The 21,605-nt window shown below is 42.5% G+C and overlaps 1 protein-coding gene across 4 annotated transcripts in view; it reads right to left on the bottom strand.

Moving 5' to 3' along the window:
- Window positions 1–21,605, bottom strand: part of MYH11 (myosin heavy chain 11) — a 60,068-nt gene that overhangs the window by 3,388 nt on the left and 35,075 nt on the right. For 2 of the 4 annotated variants that reach the window (XM_075768105.1, XM_075768106.1), the window contains 32 exons: window positions 19,868–19,963; window positions 19,374–19,492; window positions 19,055–19,207; window positions 18,456–18,629; window positions 18,085–18,258; window positions 17,499–17,613; window positions 16,374–16,567; window positions 16,084–16,205; window positions 15,899–15,968; window positions 15,600–15,760; window positions 14,652–14,760; window positions 13,627–13,758; window positions 13,151–13,357; window positions 12,633–12,770; window positions 11,241–11,364; window positions 10,618–10,789; window positions 9,819–10,031; window positions 9,533–9,677; window positions 9,238–9,444; window positions 8,091–8,195; window positions 7,840–7,992; window positions 7,159–7,407; window positions 6,686–6,898; window positions 5,760–5,972; window positions 4,936–5,097; window positions 4,060–4,188; window positions 3,417–3,505; window positions 3,045–3,168; window positions 2,691–2,899; window positions 2,025–2,133; window positions 1,262–1,434; window positions 127–158 (listed from right to left, as the gene is read on the bottom strand). In XM_075768105.1, coding sequence (XP_075624220.1) covers window positions 131–158; window positions 1,262–1,434; window positions 2,025–2,133; window positions 2,691–2,899; window positions 3,045–3,168; window positions 3,417–3,505; window positions 4,060–4,188; window positions 4,936–5,097; window positions 5,760–5,972; window positions 6,686–6,898; window positions 7,159–7,407; window positions 7,840–7,992; window positions 8,091–8,195; window positions 9,238–9,444; window positions 9,533–9,677; window positions 9,819–10,031; window positions 10,618–10,789; window positions 11,241–11,364; window positions 12,633–12,770; window positions 13,151–13,357; window positions 13,627–13,758; window positions 14,652–14,760; window positions 15,600–15,760; window positions 15,899–15,968; window positions 16,084–16,205; window positions 16,374–16,567; window positions 17,499–17,613; window positions 18,085–18,258; window positions 18,456–18,629; window positions 19,055–19,207; window positions 19,374–19,492; window positions 19,868–19,963 — 4,781 coding nt within the window. In that variant the 3' untranslated portion in view covers window positions 127–130. The remainder of the gene's footprint in view (window positions 1–126; window positions 159–1,261; window positions 1,435–2,024; window positions 2,134–2,690; window positions 2,900–3,044; window positions 3,169–3,416; window positions 3,506–4,059; window positions 4,189–4,935; window positions 5,098–5,759; window positions 5,973–6,685; window positions 6,899–7,158; window positions 7,408–7,839; window positions 7,993–8,090; window positions 8,196–9,237; window positions 9,445–9,532; window positions 9,678–9,818; window positions 10,032–10,617; window positions 10,790–11,240; window positions 11,365–12,632; window positions 12,771–13,150; window positions 13,358–13,626; window positions 13,759–14,651; window positions 14,761–15,599; window positions 15,761–15,898; window positions 15,969–16,083; window positions 16,206–16,373; window positions 16,568–17,498; window positions 17,614–18,084; window positions 18,259–18,455; window positions 18,630–19,054; window positions 19,208–19,373; window positions 19,493–19,867; window positions 19,964–21,605) is intronic. The other 2 variants (XM_075768103.1, XM_075768104.1) reach the window with 1 other exon arrangement.

Genomic DNA, 21,605 nt, shown 5'->3' with positions numbered 1-21,605 from the left:
AAACAGATTAATGCCAAGATATCCAAGCCTTCACAGTTTGCAGAAACCTCACATAATTTTTACTTGGGCCAAAGAAAATGGAAATTTGTGCAACACAAGCTAGCTGCAAAGTTGAAGGCATGGTACCTGCTTAGTCATGCGAAGGTTCCTGTGTCCCTCTGAAACAGAGATAAAGAGTCCCGGGCAGTTATACTAAGCACATGGTCATGATCAGAGGTAGGTAGATTACTTTTAAATAGTTAAACAAAGTACATTACAGCCAATTACATTACAGTTAGATAAAACAAAAATGAGCCTTATGCTGTTCTGTGGAAAAAGGGCTGGACGCAGCAGCCACTCCTTTGTAAAGCAGCCAGGAGCATGCACCGCCCGAGATGGTGCTAATGGGAGAGCTACCGCATCCCTAACCCTTCACTTGGAGGGAAGTCCCCATCTGAAGGTCTGTGCATGCTACTGGTAAACACGCTGGCAAGCTGCTTCAAGAACACAACTAGGCAGGTGCTTTACTTCATCTGAAATACTGCTGGGTTTAGGTAGAAAGCCAAGTTTTACAGTGTGATGAGAGAGCAATTTCCTTACAATTCAAGTCAGCCTCTTTATTTCAGTGAGTTGGTGTTTTCAAACCCAGTGAGTGCAGGACAGCTTGGCATGTAGCCGACTGCTCCCAGCTTTATCTTTTTCCCAGTCAGTTTTAACAAGAAAATGCACAGGGACAATTTGATCTTTTCCTTGGTCTGAGGACACTGAATCTCTTGGTGGTGAAGTCCAAAGAGGCTTTTGGATAAGAGTCATAAATGTGCTTTGCCTTTTGCTGTCTGTGATAATGTCTAAGACTGTTTTCGGTTGTTGCGTGCGAGTTGTGCATGTGTGAAAGTGTGAAAAGCACAAGCATTTCTACCTTTTTGTGACTGCGTCTGTACAAATAGATACAGCCATCATGTAAGGGGTGTTTCCAAAAGCAACCAAGCCTAATTCTGTTCCTATTTAAGCCAACAGGAGTTTTGATCAGAAGAAGAGTAAGGCCTGTGCCATGTTATCACAGCTGAAATCCTGAGACTGCTGCAGTCTAAGAAATGTGCTTCACCTTCTGACTTTGGCCTCTTGTATCTGTCCAGCTAATACAAGGAGTGAGTAACTTTGCAGCATTATCGGTGTCTGTTCTGCACTTGAACAGATTTTTTTTTTTAGCTTCTCTAGTTTAGTTCTAGACTTCAAGGCTGTTAATGAGTGGGGACGGCTATCCCAAACAAGGGCACTCTACCTGAGCTTGCTCTTCAGGGCTGCAACCTCCCGGCCCAGGGCTTCGTTACTCTCGGTAGCTTCATCCAGCTCTCTCTGCAGCTTCCTGCGGTTTGCATTGATACGCTGAGACTCTTCCTCAGCCTCCTCCAGCTGCCTTTTCAGTTGCTTGAGTCGTGTGTTGCCCTTCTCGGCCTAAAGGGAAATTTAAGAGTAATGCTTTCATTCAAAAAAGATCTAATGGCTTTACATTCCTCATTTTAATTTCACCCTTCTCTTGAGAGTTTTACCGAAACATGGCCTGAATCAAAGGTAGAGGCTTAAAATTGAGAAAATATAAAAATAACTCTGGGAGTTCATTTTGCTGATCAGTACTGTGTTCAGCAGACGCTACCTTGTTTCTCTGCTGCACAGTCCTACCTCTGCTTTTCTGTCTTGCAGGTCAGTGTGCAGAGCTAAAATTTTACACCATAATGTGTTCATCATCTCCATTCATACAGCAGTAAGGATGTTGTGCACAGTCCTACGTATCACTGTGCAGTCAGACTGTTGGAGCTGGCTGATTGACGAGGACTACAGCTTCGGCACGCGACTCGGCATGGAAGAATTATATTGCCCCGTCTTTTAGCAAAGGGCTGTATAGCTCTCCCAGCATAGAATCCAAGCAGACGGTCTGCTTTCTAGCGGGCTATTTCTTTGAGGCAGAGCATGGAATCTTCTTTTCTTAGGGTAAAACCTGAAGATCCCTGTGCCCCAGACCAAGACCTCGTGACGCAGTCTGATACCTGATCTTTGTACTGCTCCGCTTGCTTTCTCTCATCCTCCACCTGCAGCAATGCATCCTTCAGCTTCTTGTCCTTCTGGCGCAATGTCTTGGCTGCAGCCTGCTTCTCTCTGCAAAGGACAATGCAGCAGATGATGAAGATCTGTAGTCTTCACCTGCCTCAGGCGTGTTGCTCATGAAAGTGGCGCTAAGGACCCATGTGTTAAAGGCCTTACTGAATTTAACAGATGAATTCTGAGCAAACCTTAAAGGTCATGTTCTAATCAAAACAAACATGTGTCTTTGCTGTATGCTAGAGGTGCTCCAGGAGAGCTGTTCTAAAACACAAGGTGATTTCCTCAAGAAATAATCCTACAAATGGCACAATGATTTATGGCAATTAACCTGGCAGGGCCATAGGGCAGTTACTCTAAAATGTAGGGGAGCAGATCCTTGCCTTTGGTACTGGTAGAACTTTTCAGCAATAAAATGGTTCTTAATCAGAACCTGTAACAACTCCAGTTACTGGCTGTATGTCTAAGAAATGTTAAGTAAAGGAGAGAGACTTTACCAGGCCTTAGTGGCACTGCGAGCCCAATGACACAAATCCTGAATATGCCTTTGTTGACTTTCTGTCTCAATAACTGGAACAATAAATGGGCAGCTGTGCCCTCTGGGAGACCCGTACCTGGCTTCCTGTTCCAATTGCTCTTCGAGAGAAGCAATTTTGGCCTCCAGAGCAGCAATTGTAGTTTTGAATTTAGACTTCACGGCTCCTTCCATCTCCTGCAGCTTACTCTTCAGCTCCTTGTTCTGCCTCTCCAGTTGCTGCCGAGCATTCTCATTCTTCTGTGCAGTCGAGCGCTCTGTTGCCAGCTCGTTGTTCAGCTGCTCTGCCTGCAAGGGTGAGAACGGATGCTGTCAGAAGTGTTGCATGCTTTCAGAGAAATGATGGGTGGCAATTCTCCAAATATTTGTTCAGAACCACAAACAGCTTCTGCTGGAATACAAAGAAAGTGACACATGCTGAAATGATCTTTACCTGCTGTACCGCTTTCCTCATGCGATCACCCATTGCCTCTATGTTGCTTTGCTCCTCTTCTAGCTCTTCCTCCAGTTGGGCAATTCTTGCCTCCAGGCGCCGTTTCTCATCCTGAAGGCTTGTCCTGTAAGTTTAAATTTAACAAGTGTGCAGTTATGGCTCTGCCCAGTTGAATGTGTCTGAAACTGTTACAAACTGCCAATAATTCATAAAGAAAAGAGAACTAGATATTTTAATGAAACTAGTCATATGTGTACATGTTGTGTTGTCAAGGCCGGGTGGCTGTTGGGAGAGGAACGTAACTTCTCTTGGCAGCCATGCCACGTTCAGCAGCAGGTTTACAGCCTCGTGAGTAATCCAGTCTATTCCTACCTTCCAGAAGTAGCGCTTGCAAGTTCCTCTGCCAGCTCTTCTTTCTCCAGATCTGCTTGTTTGCGAGCTCTCTCTGCAGCAGCCAGATCCTAGGAGAAAAGGGAAAGGCAGCATAGTAAAGAAACGAGCAAGTAAATGTTCAGACAGTTATAGCACAATACACAGGACTAAGCTTTCTAAAACTGGCATAAGATGGGTTGTCTTGTTAGCGGAACAAATTCTTGTCCTATCCTAAATCCTAGGGAAGTACAGTGAAATACACTTTATCCAGCCTGTCAGCTGGTTTCTATTTCACTGGCTTTAGTCACAAGATTGCTGTTTAGCACATGTAGGGATAATAGCACTGACAAGACTTCAGGAATTCATAGCTATTGAAAACAATTTCTGTTGGATCATACAGTTCATTTCCCTTTAAGATTGCTGAACTGCGCCTTCCTCCAAGGTGATTTTTTCAGCTTAACCTGGCTACGCTCAGATGTGGATCCAACAACTTTACTGGAGTGCATGGAGCACGTGGAACTTGACAAGTGCTGCTTATAGCTTTCCATCCCTAACAGCTATTGTGTTATTTCCCTGCAGTTCTGGTTTGCTACTGAAGGTCATGTGTAGTCTTCTTCACACTGCTCTAAGTTTCCCACTGTACCTCTTGAAGCTGGATGAGTTCTGCTTCCAGGCCCTTTGCTTTCTTCTCGTTTTCTCTGGCTGTAGCAAATATTTCTTCTCTGGCAGCCCGTGCATCATCCAGCTCTCGTTGGTAGTCCTTCATCTGAGCCTTGTTGAAAAGAATAGCAGAGATTAATTTATATCTGGCTTTATTACAATTTCAGCATAAAGAAATTTGGACAGAATAGAACACATACACATTTACATAGTCAAAATGCCTGCTTACATTATATTTTCTGGAGAGATCAGCTGGCACATGCTGGAAAGGTCTGAAATGCTATTGCAAGAGCAGTGATGCTTCCACTTGCACACTGCAGCTACTGTAATGCCTATGGTCCGTATTTCCTCTGAATATTTGAGTACGTGTGCAGTCTTAATATTTCCAGTACATCCCTTTTTGTCTTTTAGCTGTCAGCATATGACAGAGCAGTTGATATGGAGACTTACAGTATTAACAGGAAAATGATAATTCAGAGACATGATTTCTGAACAGTCTTTCATACTTTTGAGTCAAGTGTTAGAACCAGGGCTGAAGCCCTGTAATATATTTTTATCCTGTAGCCCTTTCTCTACGTGGGAATCTGTTTTCCTTCATGTGGGTAAGTCAATAGCAGATGAGTGTGGGCCAGAGAATTTTGGAAGCTCTCTGCAATGATGAAATTTAAGACTTTCATTGTTTGCCGTGTGAAGTCTTCTGTTGTCACTCAGACTGAGCATTACAGTACAGATACTTGAATTTGGGAGTCTAGTCAAAAATCCCTTCTAACCAATCATCTATAATAGGCATCAAGTTCACAGATGTCACTACCTTTCATATTGTGGCCGTGGGAAAACCTATACTTGTGGGATTACATACCTGTAATTTGCGAAGTTGTTTGATGGCTTCTTCCCGAGCTTTATTAGCAGAATCAGCTTGGCTTTCTAGATCTTTAACATCGATCTCCAGCTTCTTTTTGGCTGCAGCTGCCAGGGCACGTTGCTTCCGCTCATCTTCCAGTTCCGTTTCATATTCATGGAGCTGATCGTTAAAGAAAACAAGTTTAGGAAAGTCCTTGAGCACTCTTCAACACTCTGTGTATGTCTGAGTAATGTACATAGCCCCCTATATCTCTATCAATTGTGATTTCCCTGGCAGTTAAAATAGCTTTCCATTTTGTCCAAAAATTAAAAGATTCTTGAAAGGAGTCAGTAGTTGGGTTTCTCTGTTCATGGAAATACGTCTATTACGAGAAGACAACAGCAGTTGTCCTTGCTGTCACAACACTACTATACGAATAGACTGCGTCCTGTCTGTTTTCATTTTCAGTGCTTTTAGATCCATTCAGTGTGCCTTGGGAAGGCAGATACATTTGAAGCTGTCTTGCACTATTTTCACTTGCACTGGGAATATAGGGAAGGTTGTTCTGACTGCATCAAAAATAACAATTCATGTTTTATACTACATTTGTTGTAGTGTTGCTACATCTGTTGGCAATTGTGCTCCTGCTACTGAAACAGGAACAAACTCTTATGCGGTTTTATGCCTTTCTGAGTACGATAACCTTTTTTTTTTATTTGCCAAGCACAAGGCACTATAATTTTCTTCTCATTATAGTAAGGTGCTTTCAATACTGGGACAAGGCTGGGGCCTTTCCGCTGGCTGGGTTGGATATTTACAAAGGCAGTAATAGGGAATGGTACCTGTTTAAGGAGCTGTCTTCTCTTCTCCTCGTTCTGTTCATCTCTGGCTTGTAAATCTCTTTCAAACTGGCCTTTCAGGGCCTGCATGTTAACCTCCAGCCTGAGTTTGGCATCTTCAGCAGCCTGTAGCTCATCCTCCAGCTCTTCTAGTTGTGTCTTCATCTCTTCTACTTGCTGTTCAAGGGTCCGCTTAGATTTCTCCAATTCGTGGACCTTTCAAGCAACGAGAATTTAATAGACTTGTCATAAGAAACAAAAATAATTCTAGTTAAACACAGCCTACCTGCAGTATAGGCCACATTTGAAAATATCAGCTGTGGACAATGAATGAACTAATTTGCACTGAGAATGGTAAATTAGCATTTTTTTGTACACTTGCAAATTGGTCTTAAAAGAACCTGAGATTCTCTTTATCCCAAACTTTCATTTTTAATCAAGTATCATGATTGAATTTATTTAGTATTAGAAGTAATATTATCATGTGTGTAATATTACAGTGATATCACTGTAATAAAAGAAGCGATTGGCAATGCATCAGTGGAACTTTGCTGCAGCTATACAACTAAATGTTAGGCTGGTGGCAAAGTCAAAGATAACTAATAAAATAAGATTTACAGAGTTACAACTTCAAAGCTGCTTAATAAACTAATAAATTATTTAGAATATCTTTAATGTTTTTTCAGTCTTAGAAATCAATAACAATCTTCATGCTTGAAGCCACGTTAAAAATAAAGATGGGCTACAGTTACTTACTCTTGAAAGTTTGGGCACAAATGGAATAACCTTTGGATTCTGTATGAAATGTCTGATCTCGCTGAATGGATTTGTGTGCCACAGAGAATTTCCCACACTGAAAACAATGATCTGTTCGTTAGCTGCTATTTTAAGTTGTTGTTGTGGAAATTGTTCTAAAACCCAAAACTTACATTCTTGCCAACATCATCTTTGGAGCTAACAAGATCTTCCATTTCAGCTTTCAACATTTTGTTCGTTCTCTCCAGTTCTTCTTTGGCTTCCAAAGCCTCTTCAAGTGCTCGGGCCAATGACAAAGCCTTTGTTTCTTTTTCTCTAGCTTCAGCTTCTGCTCTGTCCCTTTCATCTGCGTATTTTGAAGAGATGTTTTTCTCTTCAGCTAGCATCTGTAAAAAGGTAGTGTTCATACAGGGAGTCATTAGTAATAGGGTTTTTCTATTGCAACTGTCTTGTCAGTTGTTAATGGCAGAGAAAAATATCTGCTTTTTGATAAAGGTATATAAATACAAAATTAACCAGTGTATGTGTAATTAAATTTTAGTTTATTTTTTTGTATTTTTTAGTGCCTTTCACTAAACCACTGGAGTCTCTGAGTTCCAGAGAAGCTAGGTGATAATATAACCAAGGGAGAATCTTAAATCCGTACCTGATCAAACTTCTTCTGTTTCTTCTCCAGGTTGGAGACCAACTGACGCTGGTTGTCTAAGTCCACCACAAGGTCATCCAGCTCCTGCTGGAGTCTGTTCTTGGTTTTTTCCAGTTTGTCATAAGAAGCAGCTTTTTCCTCAAACTGTTGTGTGAGGCTTTCAATTTCCTTCTGAAGCTTCTTTTTGCCTTCTTCCAGGGTTTCTACTGTGCTGGAATATTCCTGTAGCTTCTTCTTAGAGTCAGAGAGCTGAAATTTGAATTCAGAGGACAAATCTTTGTAGCAGTGACAACAAAGGTTGGCAGAGATGACCAGGAGACAACAAAGACCCAGGCGTCTTATCTAATTTGACCTGTGTGGAGCTAGTGACCAGTTAGTTACTCATCACCCAGCCTTCATAAAACGAGGCAGACCGCAGACCTAGTATGCGCATACAGGCCTAGTGCGCGAGACTATCTTGGGAGTGACCTTGCATTTGTCCCTGTCCTAGAGATCACGCTTTAAAGAAGAGAGAGACTACTGGCTCCATTGTGGAGCTTCACTGATGCCATCTGGGCTAACAGCACTAGTTCCCTGAAGGTCCATGTGCTGTGCCAGGATAGTTCTACAGGTCTGAAACCTCTGGAATTACCGACAGAACTCTCAGTGATGGAGCTAGTGATTTAGCTGTGGCACTGATACCTGTATTGTCAGTGTTGAAATATGTCTCTCCAGATTTTGTTTTGCTTCTACTTCTTCATCCAACTGCTCTTGCAAGCTGTTCTTCTCATCCTCCAACTGACGAAGCTTGGTAGACACATTTAGCTTCTGCCGTGTTTCTTCCTGAAGCAGCTCCTACAGTCACATCCATTGGCAATGCAGTCATTAGTTTACATCATTTATAGTGCATTTTATAAATATTATAGGTGAGCCATTACTGGATGCAAGTTTACCTGTGTATCTTGTAGCTGAGATCCTAAGGTTGCAACATCTTTGGTCAATTTGATTGTCTTGCTCTCTGCTTCATTGAGCAAACCAGTAACATTTTCAACCTCAACCTGTAAGACACCACAGTGAATAAACTCAGTTATTTTGCACAACTTCAAAATCTTCCTCCAAACATTAGTTTGCTCTAGATTGAAATCTTAACTTTGAACGGGATCCGAATCTGCTCCTATGCTTCTGGGTCACCTCAAGCACCAACAGTGTTTCTAGCTTAACTGGAATTCACAATTTTGCCTTAAGTCCCGTGGAACTAAACCCTACACACAAACTCTGCAGTGTCTGCACGCGTCATCTTTGTGACCTGTGTATTAAGACCCCCCAAGGTCTAATGCCATTTTTATCTAGTTTACCTTCATATTTTATTACTATACATGAAAACCTAGTCATATTCATAAGGCAATACTAGCATGTTCCTTTCAATGAATTGCAAAAGGGGAATGGGGATTTTTGTGGATTTTTCTTCCTCTTCCCAAGTTTGACAGAAGTTGATGCATTTTGATTTTATTTTCTTATTTATCCACTAACTTAAAATAATAAAGAAGAGCTTACTGGTGCTATGAACAAAGTTGTAACAATAAGCTTGATTAGTATTGGTGGACGTTGAACATCTACCAAAGAAACATTTTAAATTATCTTCAGTTACTTATTATACGCTAAATCATAGATAAGTTAGCATTCTCTTTACGTTGTCAGTTTTTCTGAGCACATCTTATGTGTTTGATAGCTGTCTAACCCGTTTCCAGAAGCCACATTCCTGTCAATGTTCCCCACCACCCACAATGGAATGAACAGAAAGAAACTGTAAAACATGCAGCACAGTCACGGAACCAGTCATGGCATTATGGACTGCAACGTGTGCAGAGGGACGGTGAGACTAAAAGCTCTCACTGCCATGAGACAGGGTGGTTGTCACTGTTCAGTTGTGTGATAACTGAGGTGGGAGTTCAAGGTAGGAATCCTACAGGTGACAAAAAATTGAGCATTTTGGCTGAGGTCAACAGGGCCGGGATTCCTCCGGATATACCCTCCCAGAACAGTATAAACTGGTCTTCACAAGCCCGAGGTATCACAGCAAAAGGTCAAACTCCTTCCTACCTGTAGCTTGTGAACTTTTTCATTGAGTTCTGTCCGAACACGCTCTCCATCAGTGTATTTGGACTGTAACTCTTGCAGCTGCACTTCCAGCTTCTTCTTTTTGTGCTCCACATCTTGTTTGGCCTGACTCAGGCTCCTGACTTCATTAGCCAGATCAGCGTTTTCTTTCTCCAGTGTCTGTTTGGTCTTATCCAAGTTTGCTTTAGCCTGCAAGCATGAAGTGAACAAAGGTGATCTGCAAAATGAAGCCATGTTATCTAGTGGATAGCTTTCAAGAAGATGGATTTCTGTTTACCCGTTTAAATTGTTCTAGCTGCTCTGTTAGCTCTTCCACAGCTTGAGTGTGCTTCTGCCTCATCTCCTGGACCTGGGCTTCATGAGTTCGGGTCTCCTCCTCCAGAGCTCTCTTCAGCACTGTGACCTCCTGTTCACGCTTTGCTCTGGAAGGTAACACACGTAAATGGAGCAGCAGCAGGTAAGAGTGTTCCAGTCACTGGGAAGCCAGCACTACTGTGCAGTTACTAGCCAGTATTGTATTGGTGACATTTATTTTTTGGCCCATGTGCTATATATCTCTGTACCTGAGCTCTTGCTGGGTAGCTGTAGTATCCAAAGTATCCTCAAGTTCTGTCTTAAGAGCTTCCAGCTCTTCACCTAGGTCTCTCTTCTGTTTTTCTGCTTTGTTTCTTGCAGCTCTCTCAGATTCCAAGTCTTCCTGGAGATCAGAGATGTGAGATTCCAATTCACGGATCTTCTTGAGGGCATTGTTCTTCTGACTAGTTTCATCTTCAAGCCTGAAAAGAGAGTATTTAACTTTCTATATTAAAAAAGAATACATAATTTCACTTGGAGGAAATTAGTATACAGAGATGAAAGGTTTATAGGTTCTGTGCAGGAAAGTACCAAAGAAGGAGGGGGGATTGATGCAAAAAGGACCTGGCAGCTGTACTTTATCAGGACACAATGCCTGGAGATGCTGATCGGCCAATTCAGCAAAAGTTTTGGTTGAGTGTTGTCCCTCTTAGATTTATACAGGAAATGCACTGAGAGTCTGGAATGGATCAAGGTCAGACTCTTAAGTAATTTCTGCCTTTTGCGTACGAAGTATGTTGTTATATTTCATTCTTTGCTTGAGAGCACTGCCAGTGCCATTGGGAAAAGGAGTTTTCATTGATACCTGGAGGTAAGATTATGTGTTTATGGGCAAACAATAGTATAATTATTTTTTGCAAAAGGAAATTTGGGAAATGGGGAAAACACGCAGGGAGGATGTAACTGAGAGATGAGATTCACAGCTGCAGCATCTTGATGTCTGGGAAGGGGAGAGACATCTGTTCCAGCCGGGATTTTCTGCCTGTATGCAGATCCAGGAGTGACTACCTGGCTAGGGCAGCCTGCAGCTCCTCCTCCTTCTTGGCCAGTTGTGCCTTCAGCTCAGCAATCTGTGCCTGGAGCTCGGCGATTTGCTCGTGCAGATCGCTCGACTCCCCTTCCAACTTCCTCTTAATTTTCTCCAGTTCTTGTCTGCTCTTCTCTTCTTTCTTCAGTCGCACTGAAAAAGTAAGGATTTTGGTCATGGGAGTGCGCTAGTGCAAGGAGTCCTTAATCCAATCTTGAACGTAGGCAGAAAAATGTTCTGGCCTCCAGTGAGGCCATACATTTAACTACAAGTCACTGCATTTCTGAAGCGATGTATGCAATACCTTACTGTCATCCCATGTTTCTAGCCACCCCAAAGAATCATTTATTTATCCTTCTCCAGAAGAAGCATTATTTTTTCCTCAATTGTCTCTCCTCTACTTTTTTGTATTTAAAAAAAAAAAAGGTATCTATGGTTTACGTGCCCTGGGGTTTTTGTGATTCTCATGCACAAAATGGCTTCAGCATAAGAAATTTGGAAAACACCCCACAAATTCTTTAGAAGTTCTCTCCAAATTCTGTTTGGTTTTTTGTTGTGTGCCAAGGCAAAAAAACCTGATATAAAACATTTTTGTTCATGTTACCTTCGAGTTCTGAAATCATAGATTCATGTTTATTTTTCAGCTTTGTAAGATTTTTGGCTTTTTCTTCTTCTTCTGCAAGATTTGTTGTTAGATCGCTTACTCTTTCCTCAAGGAGTTTCCTTTCCTTAAGAAAAATAAATACTTCTGTTAGCAAAAGCGTCTGTCATGGGTGATCATGAAACAACTAAAAATGTCCAAGATACTGTCTTTTTATGCTGTGTTTCCTGAGATTGTAGCGATACATTTCAATTTGTCAATTACAGAGGAGCTGCGGAGTGGTGTCTCCAACTTCTGTATTCTCTAATCTGCTGCTAGTAGAATCTTGTACCCACTCTAATGGCTGGTGAGTACAGGGCCCGGTTCAGAGGAGCATCCCCTTTCAAAAAGTACTGGAACACGTGCTTGCTTCCAGTTTTAATCGTGAAGTTTAGTTGAAATTAGTTGAAAACCAAGAGAAATATTTACTCTGCTTGGGGCCAAGACGACATGTCTTCCACTGATTGTGTTTGACTGCTCTGGGTATTTTTGCTTAAGATACTGTTACCACAACAGACCTCAAAACCAGTAGTTTTACACAATTTTGAATTGTTTAATTCAGCATGGAAAAATTAACTAGAAACTTGTTCGATAGAGGCTTGTCCTGGTTTCAGCTGAGAGGATTGATTTTCTTCATAGTAGCTAGTGTGGGGATACGTTTTGGATTTGTGCTGGAGACAGCATTGATAATATAGAGATGTTTTTGTTCTATGGACTTATTGTTGAGCAGTGTTTACACGGGGCCAAGGCCTTTTCTGCTTCTCACGCTGCCCTGCCAGCGGGATGGCTGGGGGTACACAAGAAGTTGGGAGGAGACACAGACAGGACAGGTGACCCAAACTGACCAAAGGGATATTCCAGACCATATGATGTCATGCTCAGTTTATAAGGAGCTTGGGGGAAGGGGGGGGGGGGCGGCAGCGTTCAGAGCAATGGCGTTTGTCTTCCCAAACGGTCTTCTTAACCGTTACGTGTGACGGAGCCCTGCTTTCCTGGAGATGGCTGAACACCTGCCTGCCATGGGAAGTGGTGAATGAATTCCTTGCTTTGCTTTGCTTGTGCGCGCGGCTTTTGCTTTACCTATTAAACTGTCTTTATCTCAACCCACGAGTTTTCTCACTTTAACTTTTCCAATTCTCTTCCCCATCCCAATGGGAGGGAGTGAGCGAGCGGCTGCATGCCGCTCAGCTGCTGGCTGGGGTAAAACCACGACAAGGCTGGACTGATGATCTGGTGAATCTGTACACCCATGAGACTATAGAGTCAGGAATATTCCTGTTGTTCTAGTGGAAGACAAGGTTTTCTCTCATCTTGCACTATTTTCACAAAGTAAGAAAATGGACCCACAACGCTTACCTTCGTTAGCTTGTTATTCTGATCTTCCATTATGAGAATATCATCTTCCATTTTCTTTATCTTGCCATCTGCTGTTACTTTTTCAAGTTGCAGTTTCTGCCTTGCAGCTTCTTCTTCTTCCAGCTGTTCCTCAAGGTCCTTTGAGGGGGAAAAAGAAACCCATGAAACATGAATTCTGGAAATAAAATACCGCTTAGATTTTAGGAAATGCTTAATGTTTGTCACTGTATGTGGGGTACATTGTACACTTTTTTTTTATTAAGAACTAGACAATCTGTAACGCTTGGTGATTTAGAAGGAAAGATTTGTTAAAATAATTTTTTAGAGAAAAGATTATTTAAAATTGAGATGGGGAAGAAGAGAATGCTGGAGGAAAGAGCATCAACTGATTGTTCTTACTTCAGTGGCACAGACATATTCTACAGAGGGCTGTATAGAAGTCTGAGGCTTGCCAGTCTCCATTTTTTCCTCTGAGAGATGCAAGTTAGCGTTTGTATTTGTCACTTAGGCCTCCTTACCAGCATTTGTTGTTGCATCTTTTTCTTTTCTGCTTGCAACTGCTGGCTGCGCTCCTCCTCTTCCTCGATTCTGGCTTCCATCTCATGCAGAATCTCTTCCAGCTCTTGTTTCTTAGCAGCTAAACGGACTCTCATCTCTTCAGCTTCAGCGTACAGTTCAGTTTCTGCCTGCAGCTGTTCCTGAAGGAGGTTCTTCTCTTCACAAAGCTACGCAAATAAAATGGATAGGAAGTTAAGACTTGGATTGCAAAGTGCCCTGTGGTGTCTTTTTACTAGATAGTCCTAGTGTACAGGCAGGCAGCTCCACGGGTTCTTGGGTGGACGCTGGCCTCTGCCGCAGCAACCGAACCTTTGGTCTGGACCATCGCTGTGAATACAATGGTGAGTACAAAATAAAAAGACACTTTTATTGGAATAGCTTCTAGAAACGTGAGAGAAGGGCTAGTGCTTCCCAGAGGCTCAGAGCTGTAAATCACCTGTGTGTGTTTCAGTTCCAGCTCCTTCAATTCACTCTCTGCTTTTTGTTGTCTTTCCTTAGTTTTTTGTAGTTCTTCATCCTTGGCCTGCATTTCTTCCTCTTGGCGGGTGACTTGCAGCAGTGGTTTTACCTGAAAAGACAAAGTTTCTGGTCAGTTTATGTTACTGGACACGGCGCTCAAAGGTGCCAGGCTGGCCGGCGCTGATGGCAGCGCTGTCTGTTGTCGCTCAGGTAGGACACGTGCTGCCCAGCCAGGCTTGGCGTGAGCATCTGTGAGCCAGCAAGCCTCAGCAGTGTTGCTCTTGGCCATCTCTCTCTTAATTCCTGGAGCCTTGAGGGCACCTCTGCCTCCACTAGCGTCATTTTGTGGATGGCTCTAGGCCTGTTGATACTTCCAAAAGTGACATTCTCTGCCTAGAAAGGCAATGCGCACGTGCAGGCAGGAGTCACAGCCTGTTTCTGGTTGTGGAGGAGGTTGCTGCCAATGCAAGTAGGAAGTTTTTCTGAATCCAAACTGCAGGCTGTTCTTGAAAAAAACTCAGGCCTCTTCAATAGGAAAATAGACTTAATTTGCGTGAGTGCCTGGCAGGAGGATGCTTAGTGTCCCTGTTAGGGAACTTGTGAGCTACTGAGTCCCCCTAGACACATAACTCATAACTCTGCATGGGAACTGCCTGTTCACAAAGTTCAGGTTTACTCTGTCTTCTCGTTATCCACCCCTGTGAAATTATTTTGGTTTTGGCAATTAAAATCAAGTCCCCAAACATGCAAAATCTTTTCTGAATCTCTGCTGAACTAGTTTGTTTTCTTCTCCATCTAGAATTAACTTTCATGTTAATGGTGTTATGTAAGTATGCAAGAGTGTCTCTAACACTTTGGTTTGGTGCAGCTAGTGAGGCTCTTGCCGTCAGGTGCAATGGACTTTGGAAGAAGGAGCGTGCCTGACGTGGTGTACCTCGGTACCTTGTGCAGTTCATTTCTTTTGGAAAGCTGAGGAGAGATTCACTGATAGCAGTCACTCACTTTAGTGAACAGTCTCCACCATTGCCAGTTCCTCAGCTTCAGGTAAGCAGCACAGTTTCTCTGGATAACCTTCATTGCAGTCAGCTGTTGCTGTCTCTTGGCAAAGGCTCTGCGATTAAAGACATAAAACAAATTGGTTCAGTCTGAGAATGCAAAGTGTCTGCAAGATACATTAAGCAAAGAAACTCTGGCGTGAGAGCCTGCTGTTTAGCCACGTGGCTTGAGAAGTCTGGCACAAGTTCTTTTGTCGCTTAAACAGAGCCTGTGCTTTCTTGAGGAAAGGTGATAACTCTCTTTAGCTTTCTGGTATTTTATTTAGTCTTCTGGGTTTTGGCTGTTTGCGCTCCCTAGGTGGGTACAAACCACAAAGTATCCATCTAGTTCTGGATGTGAACATCCTTCCAGAGTACACGGGCACTCAGAACTTGCATTGATCATCATTTGTGAAACCTATTGTATTTAAATTTCTTTCCAATTTGAAAACCTTGGCAGTGTGCAGAAAAAGGGCATTGTTAATAGTTTTGTGCTGTATGTTAACTGAGATCGCGCGAGATGATCAGTGCTTCGTGCCCAAGCTGTGTAAGAAATTACTTTGTTTTACAAATGCCAGAAGTGCTGCTACTTGTAATAGCGCGTAAGACTCCAGCCACAGGCTCAGATGCTCCTTCCCCCACTTGTACAAACGCATGTTTAAATGATGGGTCATTGCCTCGGAGAGCTTACTGTACAGAGGGTGTGAGTCACCTTACAATGTAATTGCTTCCCTGTAATTATACTAATAAGCCTCTTCTGGGCAGGAAGTGAGTCCTTGATCGGACACAAGTTCTAATGCAATATGAATAATAGATAATAATGTCTTAATATCTTCCATTTGTTATGTAGAGAACTAAAGGCTACTGTAGATACTCTGCTGTGGAAGACATTCTTTTTGTTAGCACGTGTCCTTACTTTCTTGCTAGGTAACCTCGGCTCTGAGCCTGGAAGGCGATGATAACGTCTGTGATCTTCAGGTCTCTCTCTTCTTCCAGGTGAGCCAGAACGCCAGTTCTGAAGAAGATCTTACTCTGTCCAATTCTGTACAGGTTGGGATCAAGCTCTAATGCTTTGATCTGGAGGAAAACAGGGATAGTTAACTCCAGTGCTGAGGTTGAGAGTGTTACAAATCACTTCTCCTTTCTGTTCGCTCTCAACAGCTTTTATATACGTATAGACTTGATTGTCAAAAGAATCAAAAATGCTTCCCTCACCATCAGTATGCAAGCCTGCTTCCCATCCATGAATCCTTTAGGAATAGCATTTGCAGCAAGAATTTCGTATCTGCCAAAAGACATTGATGTGGGGGAGGTTGAAACACATCAGATTGTTTTGTACAGACAAACATGTATCACACCACTTTTAAACCCAGAGTTAGGACCAAGCGAGGGATTCCTACCGCTGACGGAACTCCTGGAAGACAATCCTGTTGGGGAATCCCTGCCGGCAGATACGAATACCTTCCAAGACACCATTGCAGCGCAACTGCTCCAGCACTAAATGGGCATCAAGTTTGCCAGCCTGAAAAGGGAACAGAAAGTGGTTTTAGCACAGTAAACACTTACAGAAATATTACTGGCTGCATATCTAGGTTTTGAAGACATCATTCAGCTCTGATGTGCTGGTACAGTGAGCAGCTCAACATGAATAATGTGCCAGGGGTCTGAAAATGGAGCATTTGAAATTTACCCTTTTTTCATGATTTGGAATGATACAGCGGACAAAGTTGGGATTGGTATTCCTTAAGGTGGTCATCAGTTTGGTCAGCTGCTCCTTATAGAGTTGGCCAACAGTACGGAACATGCCTTTCTTGGTCTTTGAGGAACTAGGGAGTGAGCTTTCAGTCATCTTGGCCATCTGGTCCAGCCCAACTATACGGTCCACTGAAACATAAAAGAAAGTATGAATGGAACTGCTTACATAAACTGCCCTCACCTCGCATTACACTTGTCACTGCCATTGTTAAACTGCAGCTTCCCAAAGAGGACCAACGTATTCCTGATGCAGTAGAAGCATACTAACAAAAGTAGAGCCTTCTGAGTAAATAGTTTACTTCTGTCAGACATGAAAATTAAGATCTTTGTTAACTGGTGACAGAGTGGAGCAACTGAATACACAGAATATATTTTGTTTGCTAAAAATGACAGTCCTTCTGCAGTATATCCAATTGGCAGGTTGGTGTCAGAACCAGGAATGAACAGCATCACCTCTTGACTCCCATCTGTTACCCAGTGGGTCTCAAAGTCCAGCTAATAATCTCCCTCAGTTATTTGATGATTCAGAGCCACCTTGCTGGTTGGTGTTTGCATGCATGATTATGTCCATGTGTTAAATATACTGTAGTATATGTGTTACAGATCCATAAAAACTTTTTAAAAACAAAGTGGTTTATGTACATACAGACATTCTTTTGATGGAGTTCAGTTGAGAGTATACATCGCTGGCGAGAACTGTGCAGGACTTGTGGGAGAGGAGTGTGTAAGGTAAGTCATTCATAAAACCCAACAATAACCTGTATTAGATGAGGTCTACAATATCACGTAGTCAGCAACACTATAACAGTGTAATGAATAATTTTTATTCTGTTGCTGAATAATACTAAGTAAGGAAATTTTTTGATAGTGCTTAAAACTATCTAATGATGCTTTCCATAAATATGTCTTTAGAACACATTATTCTTGTTCCTTAGTTCAGTCTTTTCTATGCTTATTATTTTTGTGCTTGTATCCTGCCAGCAAGGGACAGCTGTCAAAAAGTTCTACTAGAAGCTTCTCCCTTTAAACTGCATTACTGATTTAGAGTTGCAATTCATACCGTCTTTCCAAAGGTCTGCTATAAATTTATCTGAAGACTGGTTCAGCAGAGAAGTCACATTGTCATTTAGCGGATCCATGTTCTTTGTTAGCCAGGCAGTGGCGTTGTAGGTAACCTGCAGGAAACAGTGTGACATTGAAAATCTGGTGTTGATAAAGAAATCTGGAGTGCCCAAGAATACAAGGCACTGTATTAACACAAAATCATACAAATAATAGTAATGTGAAAAGCTTTCTATGATTGAAAGCTGAGTTGAGTATTTATTCTTACATGTACTAGCATCTGAAAAGCTTTTTGCAGACATATCCATGTCTTTAAAAAAATCTTCTTGCTAGAAAGGAATCCAAATTACTTGGATTTTCAATAACCCTGGTGCTGGTTATTTTTGTTTTCATGTGAGCTTAACACAACCATGAATGTTTTGCAAATCTTATTTTATATGTTATGTAATTTAAGCGCTTAATATCTACATTATATAATTAAAGCCGTCCCTTAGCAATGCTGGTACCAGACTGTTTCTTTTTTACCATTTGGTCATCAAAGAATCAAAGTTCCCTAAGTCAAAATAGCTAAATCTGTCCAGTACCTTTCCTGCGTAGTGCATTATACAGAACTCCGTTTTATCCTTGAGTTGCTTGGTCTTCTGGAATTTGATATGGTTGCCTTGTTCTTGACATAGTTTCTCCACAAAGGATGTGTCAGTAGCTTTGGGGAACCAGCACTCTTCATCCAGCAGAGCCAGGACACCTGGAGGGTTGGTCTGCAACATAAGCAATATCCAATCAGTATCATCACAGGCAGAGACAAAGACAGAGCATCCCTTTCTTCAGCCTTTTTGTTAGGAATCCTCCCAGGCAACAAAGGATCTGAAAGACCTCAAATGGCTCTCATGTACTGACACATAGCTGACTGGGATGCAGCCTATGTAGTACCCCACCTATAGAGATATAATCTTACTGGTCTTTCAATCAGCTCAATGCAAGGTTGCAGGTCAAGGCCAAAGTCAATGAAATTCCATTCAATGCCCTCCCGCTGGTATTCCTCTTGCTCCAATATAAACATTGTGTGGTTGAAAAGCTGCTGAAGTTTCTCGTTAGTGTAATTGATGCACAGCTGCTCAAAGGAATTGATCTGTGAAGAGGGAAAAAGTGAATTCCTAATGTTAGAAAGAGACCTTCAAGAGAGAACTTGAATGAAGAGATGAAATTTGTTATCTTCTATTTCTTTTTATATATTACAATAATTCAAACATAAGGATCCATAATTTTCAAACATAAGGTCTTGAAAATTTACAGTAAGTTCTCGAGTGGTAGATCGTCATCCTGGGACTTGTTCAATCAACCATAAAGAGCAGACCCTGGCTACCAGCCCTTCCTGCGCACAGCAAAGACAAGCAGCCAGGTGTAGTAGCCCGTGGGTCATGTTGGCCACGGGCTGGTTCAGCTTGAAAGAACCAAATCGGGTTTGTGGCTCTGAACTTAGATTTTTGTCATCTTGCATCCAAACCACTGCATGATGATAAGGAGTTCAGCCAGCTTGTGTCCCACAGTACATACCTCAAAAATCTCAAATCCAGCAATATCAAGGATCCCCAAGAAGGAAGCGCCTTGTCTTTTTGTTTTATCGAGAGCTTTGTTTACGCGAGCTAGAATCCAACGGAAAAGACGTTCAAATTGTGCCTTGGCCAAAGCCTCTATGGCAAAGTCCGCCTGAAAAAAAGGAGACAATTGTAAGTGAAAGAAGAAACCCAGTTAGCTGCTAACGTCTGTAGAGATAATGAGACAGAAAACTGACGTGTGCCTTCAGACAAGATGTAAGAAAAAAAGAAGAAAGGAGAGCAGTTTCAGGAGAGCTGAGCAGACTGCAAGTAGATACCTGCTCTTTGGTCTGAGCTTTCTGAACAACATCGCGTCCGACTTTGATCCTTGGGGTTAGAATAGATCTTGTGAAATCTGTCACATTAATCCCCATCAGGTGACACACTTTTTGTGCAGCTGGAATAGAAGAGAGATATTTTTATTTCTGATTGAATTTTCTCTCAGCAGGTCAGTAAGTGTGAACACGAGCAGCTCAGCAAGTAGGTAACATTATTTATCTTCCTTAAAAGCTCCTCTATGGTACATACAGGAGATGCCATTTGCCACAGAAGTATTATTCATGATCCAAGCAGCAAATTCACGGTTCATCAATTTATGGATTCAAGCTTATTAGAAAAGGTAATGATAATGATTTTAAGTATGGCATATCTTTTAAAGCCTGTGAAGTATATATGTAATAACAAATAAAAAATACTGATGAAGAGTGCGTACTCAGCTGCTATTTTATTAATTCCTTAATGTTAACTAAATTTTTCAAGTGGCAAACCATACCAGTATTGTCTGGCATAGAAGCTTGATCAGTGTTTCTCTCCTTCTTGAAGACAATATTACCCAGTTGTAGGACAGATGAAACAACCCTCAGTATCGCTGTAAGAAAAAGAGAATATAAATGAGGAACAGAAAGGATGCATTTCAAAGGCTCTGTTCTCTGCAATAATGAAGATCCATTCTCCTGCCTGTGGCAGGCTGTACCTCCGTGGAAGGAGCTAGGTTTGCTTTAGAAGGCTGTGCCACAAACTGCAGGAGTTTGCAACCTGGTTGAGCAGCATCTCAGCAGTCTGTGCTGCGGAGAAGAGAGGCCAGTCTGGGAACTCCAGCACCTCCATGGTAAGTTGGGCCGGGTCCCCAGGCAGACACCAGGTCTCGGGAATTCATCTCCCACTCCCAGGGCCTGCAGCATCTTCCCTGCTCAGGCACTTGACAATCTGTATCTCTGTCTTCAAAATAAATCAATCGATGAATTACCAGCAGCTTCAAAAATGCCTGGCAGTTCTGAAGCTCCAGTTACACGGGAACGTGGATAGTTGTGCAACTAAAATCAACTGTATACAAATCTTTGAGGGATTAGTGTCAAAGTACAGAAAAGTAATTGATTAATGGTTGGTTACTAAAATATATATAAATGTGATGTCGCTAACGGCAGGTAGTAAAACCTACTGATACGTCACAGAAGGGCTTGTATGAATCTGGGGAGTTCTACCCGTTTGTTTGGTAAACTCACACGGGAGAACACCACCGTCCTAATGGGCTCAAGTTTAGAGCGTGGGATCCCGGGGGTTCCGACAGTAACGTCGGAACTGCTGGCGCTGTCATGGCGAACGCTGCTGTCGGCACCCAAACGCCCGCCCTGGCAGGAGAACGAACCCGTCCTCTTCCGTAGCACCGTCTGCTCTGCGGGGCTGGACTCGCCCTGCTGCCCTCAAGCCCAGACCTTTCACCTCAGGTCCGTGACGCAGGGGAGGGGAGTGACGAGCTCTGCTCCCCACCACGGCTCCAGGCTGATGTCATGGGGTGATGCTGTTCCTCCCACCAGGTGTCACCTGGGGCACCCGTGCCAGTGAGCACCCACCGCAGCACCTGCTGCAGCCCGCGCAGATGGACGGCTGCCGGCACGTGCTCGGGGGCAGTTAGCTGTTGCTTCACGCTCTTTGGCTTTATTTCTCTTTTCTCTGAGTCAGTGAATATGAATGTGAGCTGTTGCATTTCTTGCAGAATTAAATCAGAATGTTTTGCAACTTCTTCATGCTAGTTTTTGGACAGTTCTGGAAAAAATGGCTTTAAATAGTCATTACTGTTGTTAGGGCTGGCTTGAATTCAGTAGTCTCTTTTGGGTATGCATGGAGAAATCTTCCCTTTCATGATGCAAACTACCTTTCAAAACACCATGTGTTACAGTCTGCTGACAACTGCACCGATGCTGTGGAACTCAAATGGGTCTGGAGTGCATGTCACGTTCCTCCTGCAAGCAGGTCTCTAGAATTTATAAGACTTACAAGAAAAAGCCTTGCAATTCTTCATTCAGATGAATCACAGCAAAATACTGTGCCAACGATTTTATTTGATCCATGTTTAAATTACTGTATAGAGCTGCCCTGTGCATCACCAGTTGTTCTGTTCATCTCAGAGAGAATGTCTCTTGGATGAGATGTACTCTGTTTTCCAATACAGGTGGTGACCCTTTGATATTTCTTTTGCAGTGTTTCCAGCAAGTGCTGCCAGTTTAAGCCTT

Source organism: Balearica regulorum, chromosome 15, assembly GCF_011004875.1.
Source record: "Balearica regulorum gibbericeps isolate bBalReg1 chromosome 15, bBalReg1.pri, whole genome shotgun sequence".
Taxonomy (NCBI): domain Eukaryota; kingdom Metazoa; phylum Chordata; class Aves; order Gruiformes; family Gruidae; genus Balearica; species Balearica regulorum.
Note: the sequence above shows the minus strand (reverse complement) of the source record. Positions and strands in the feature narration are given on the sequence as shown.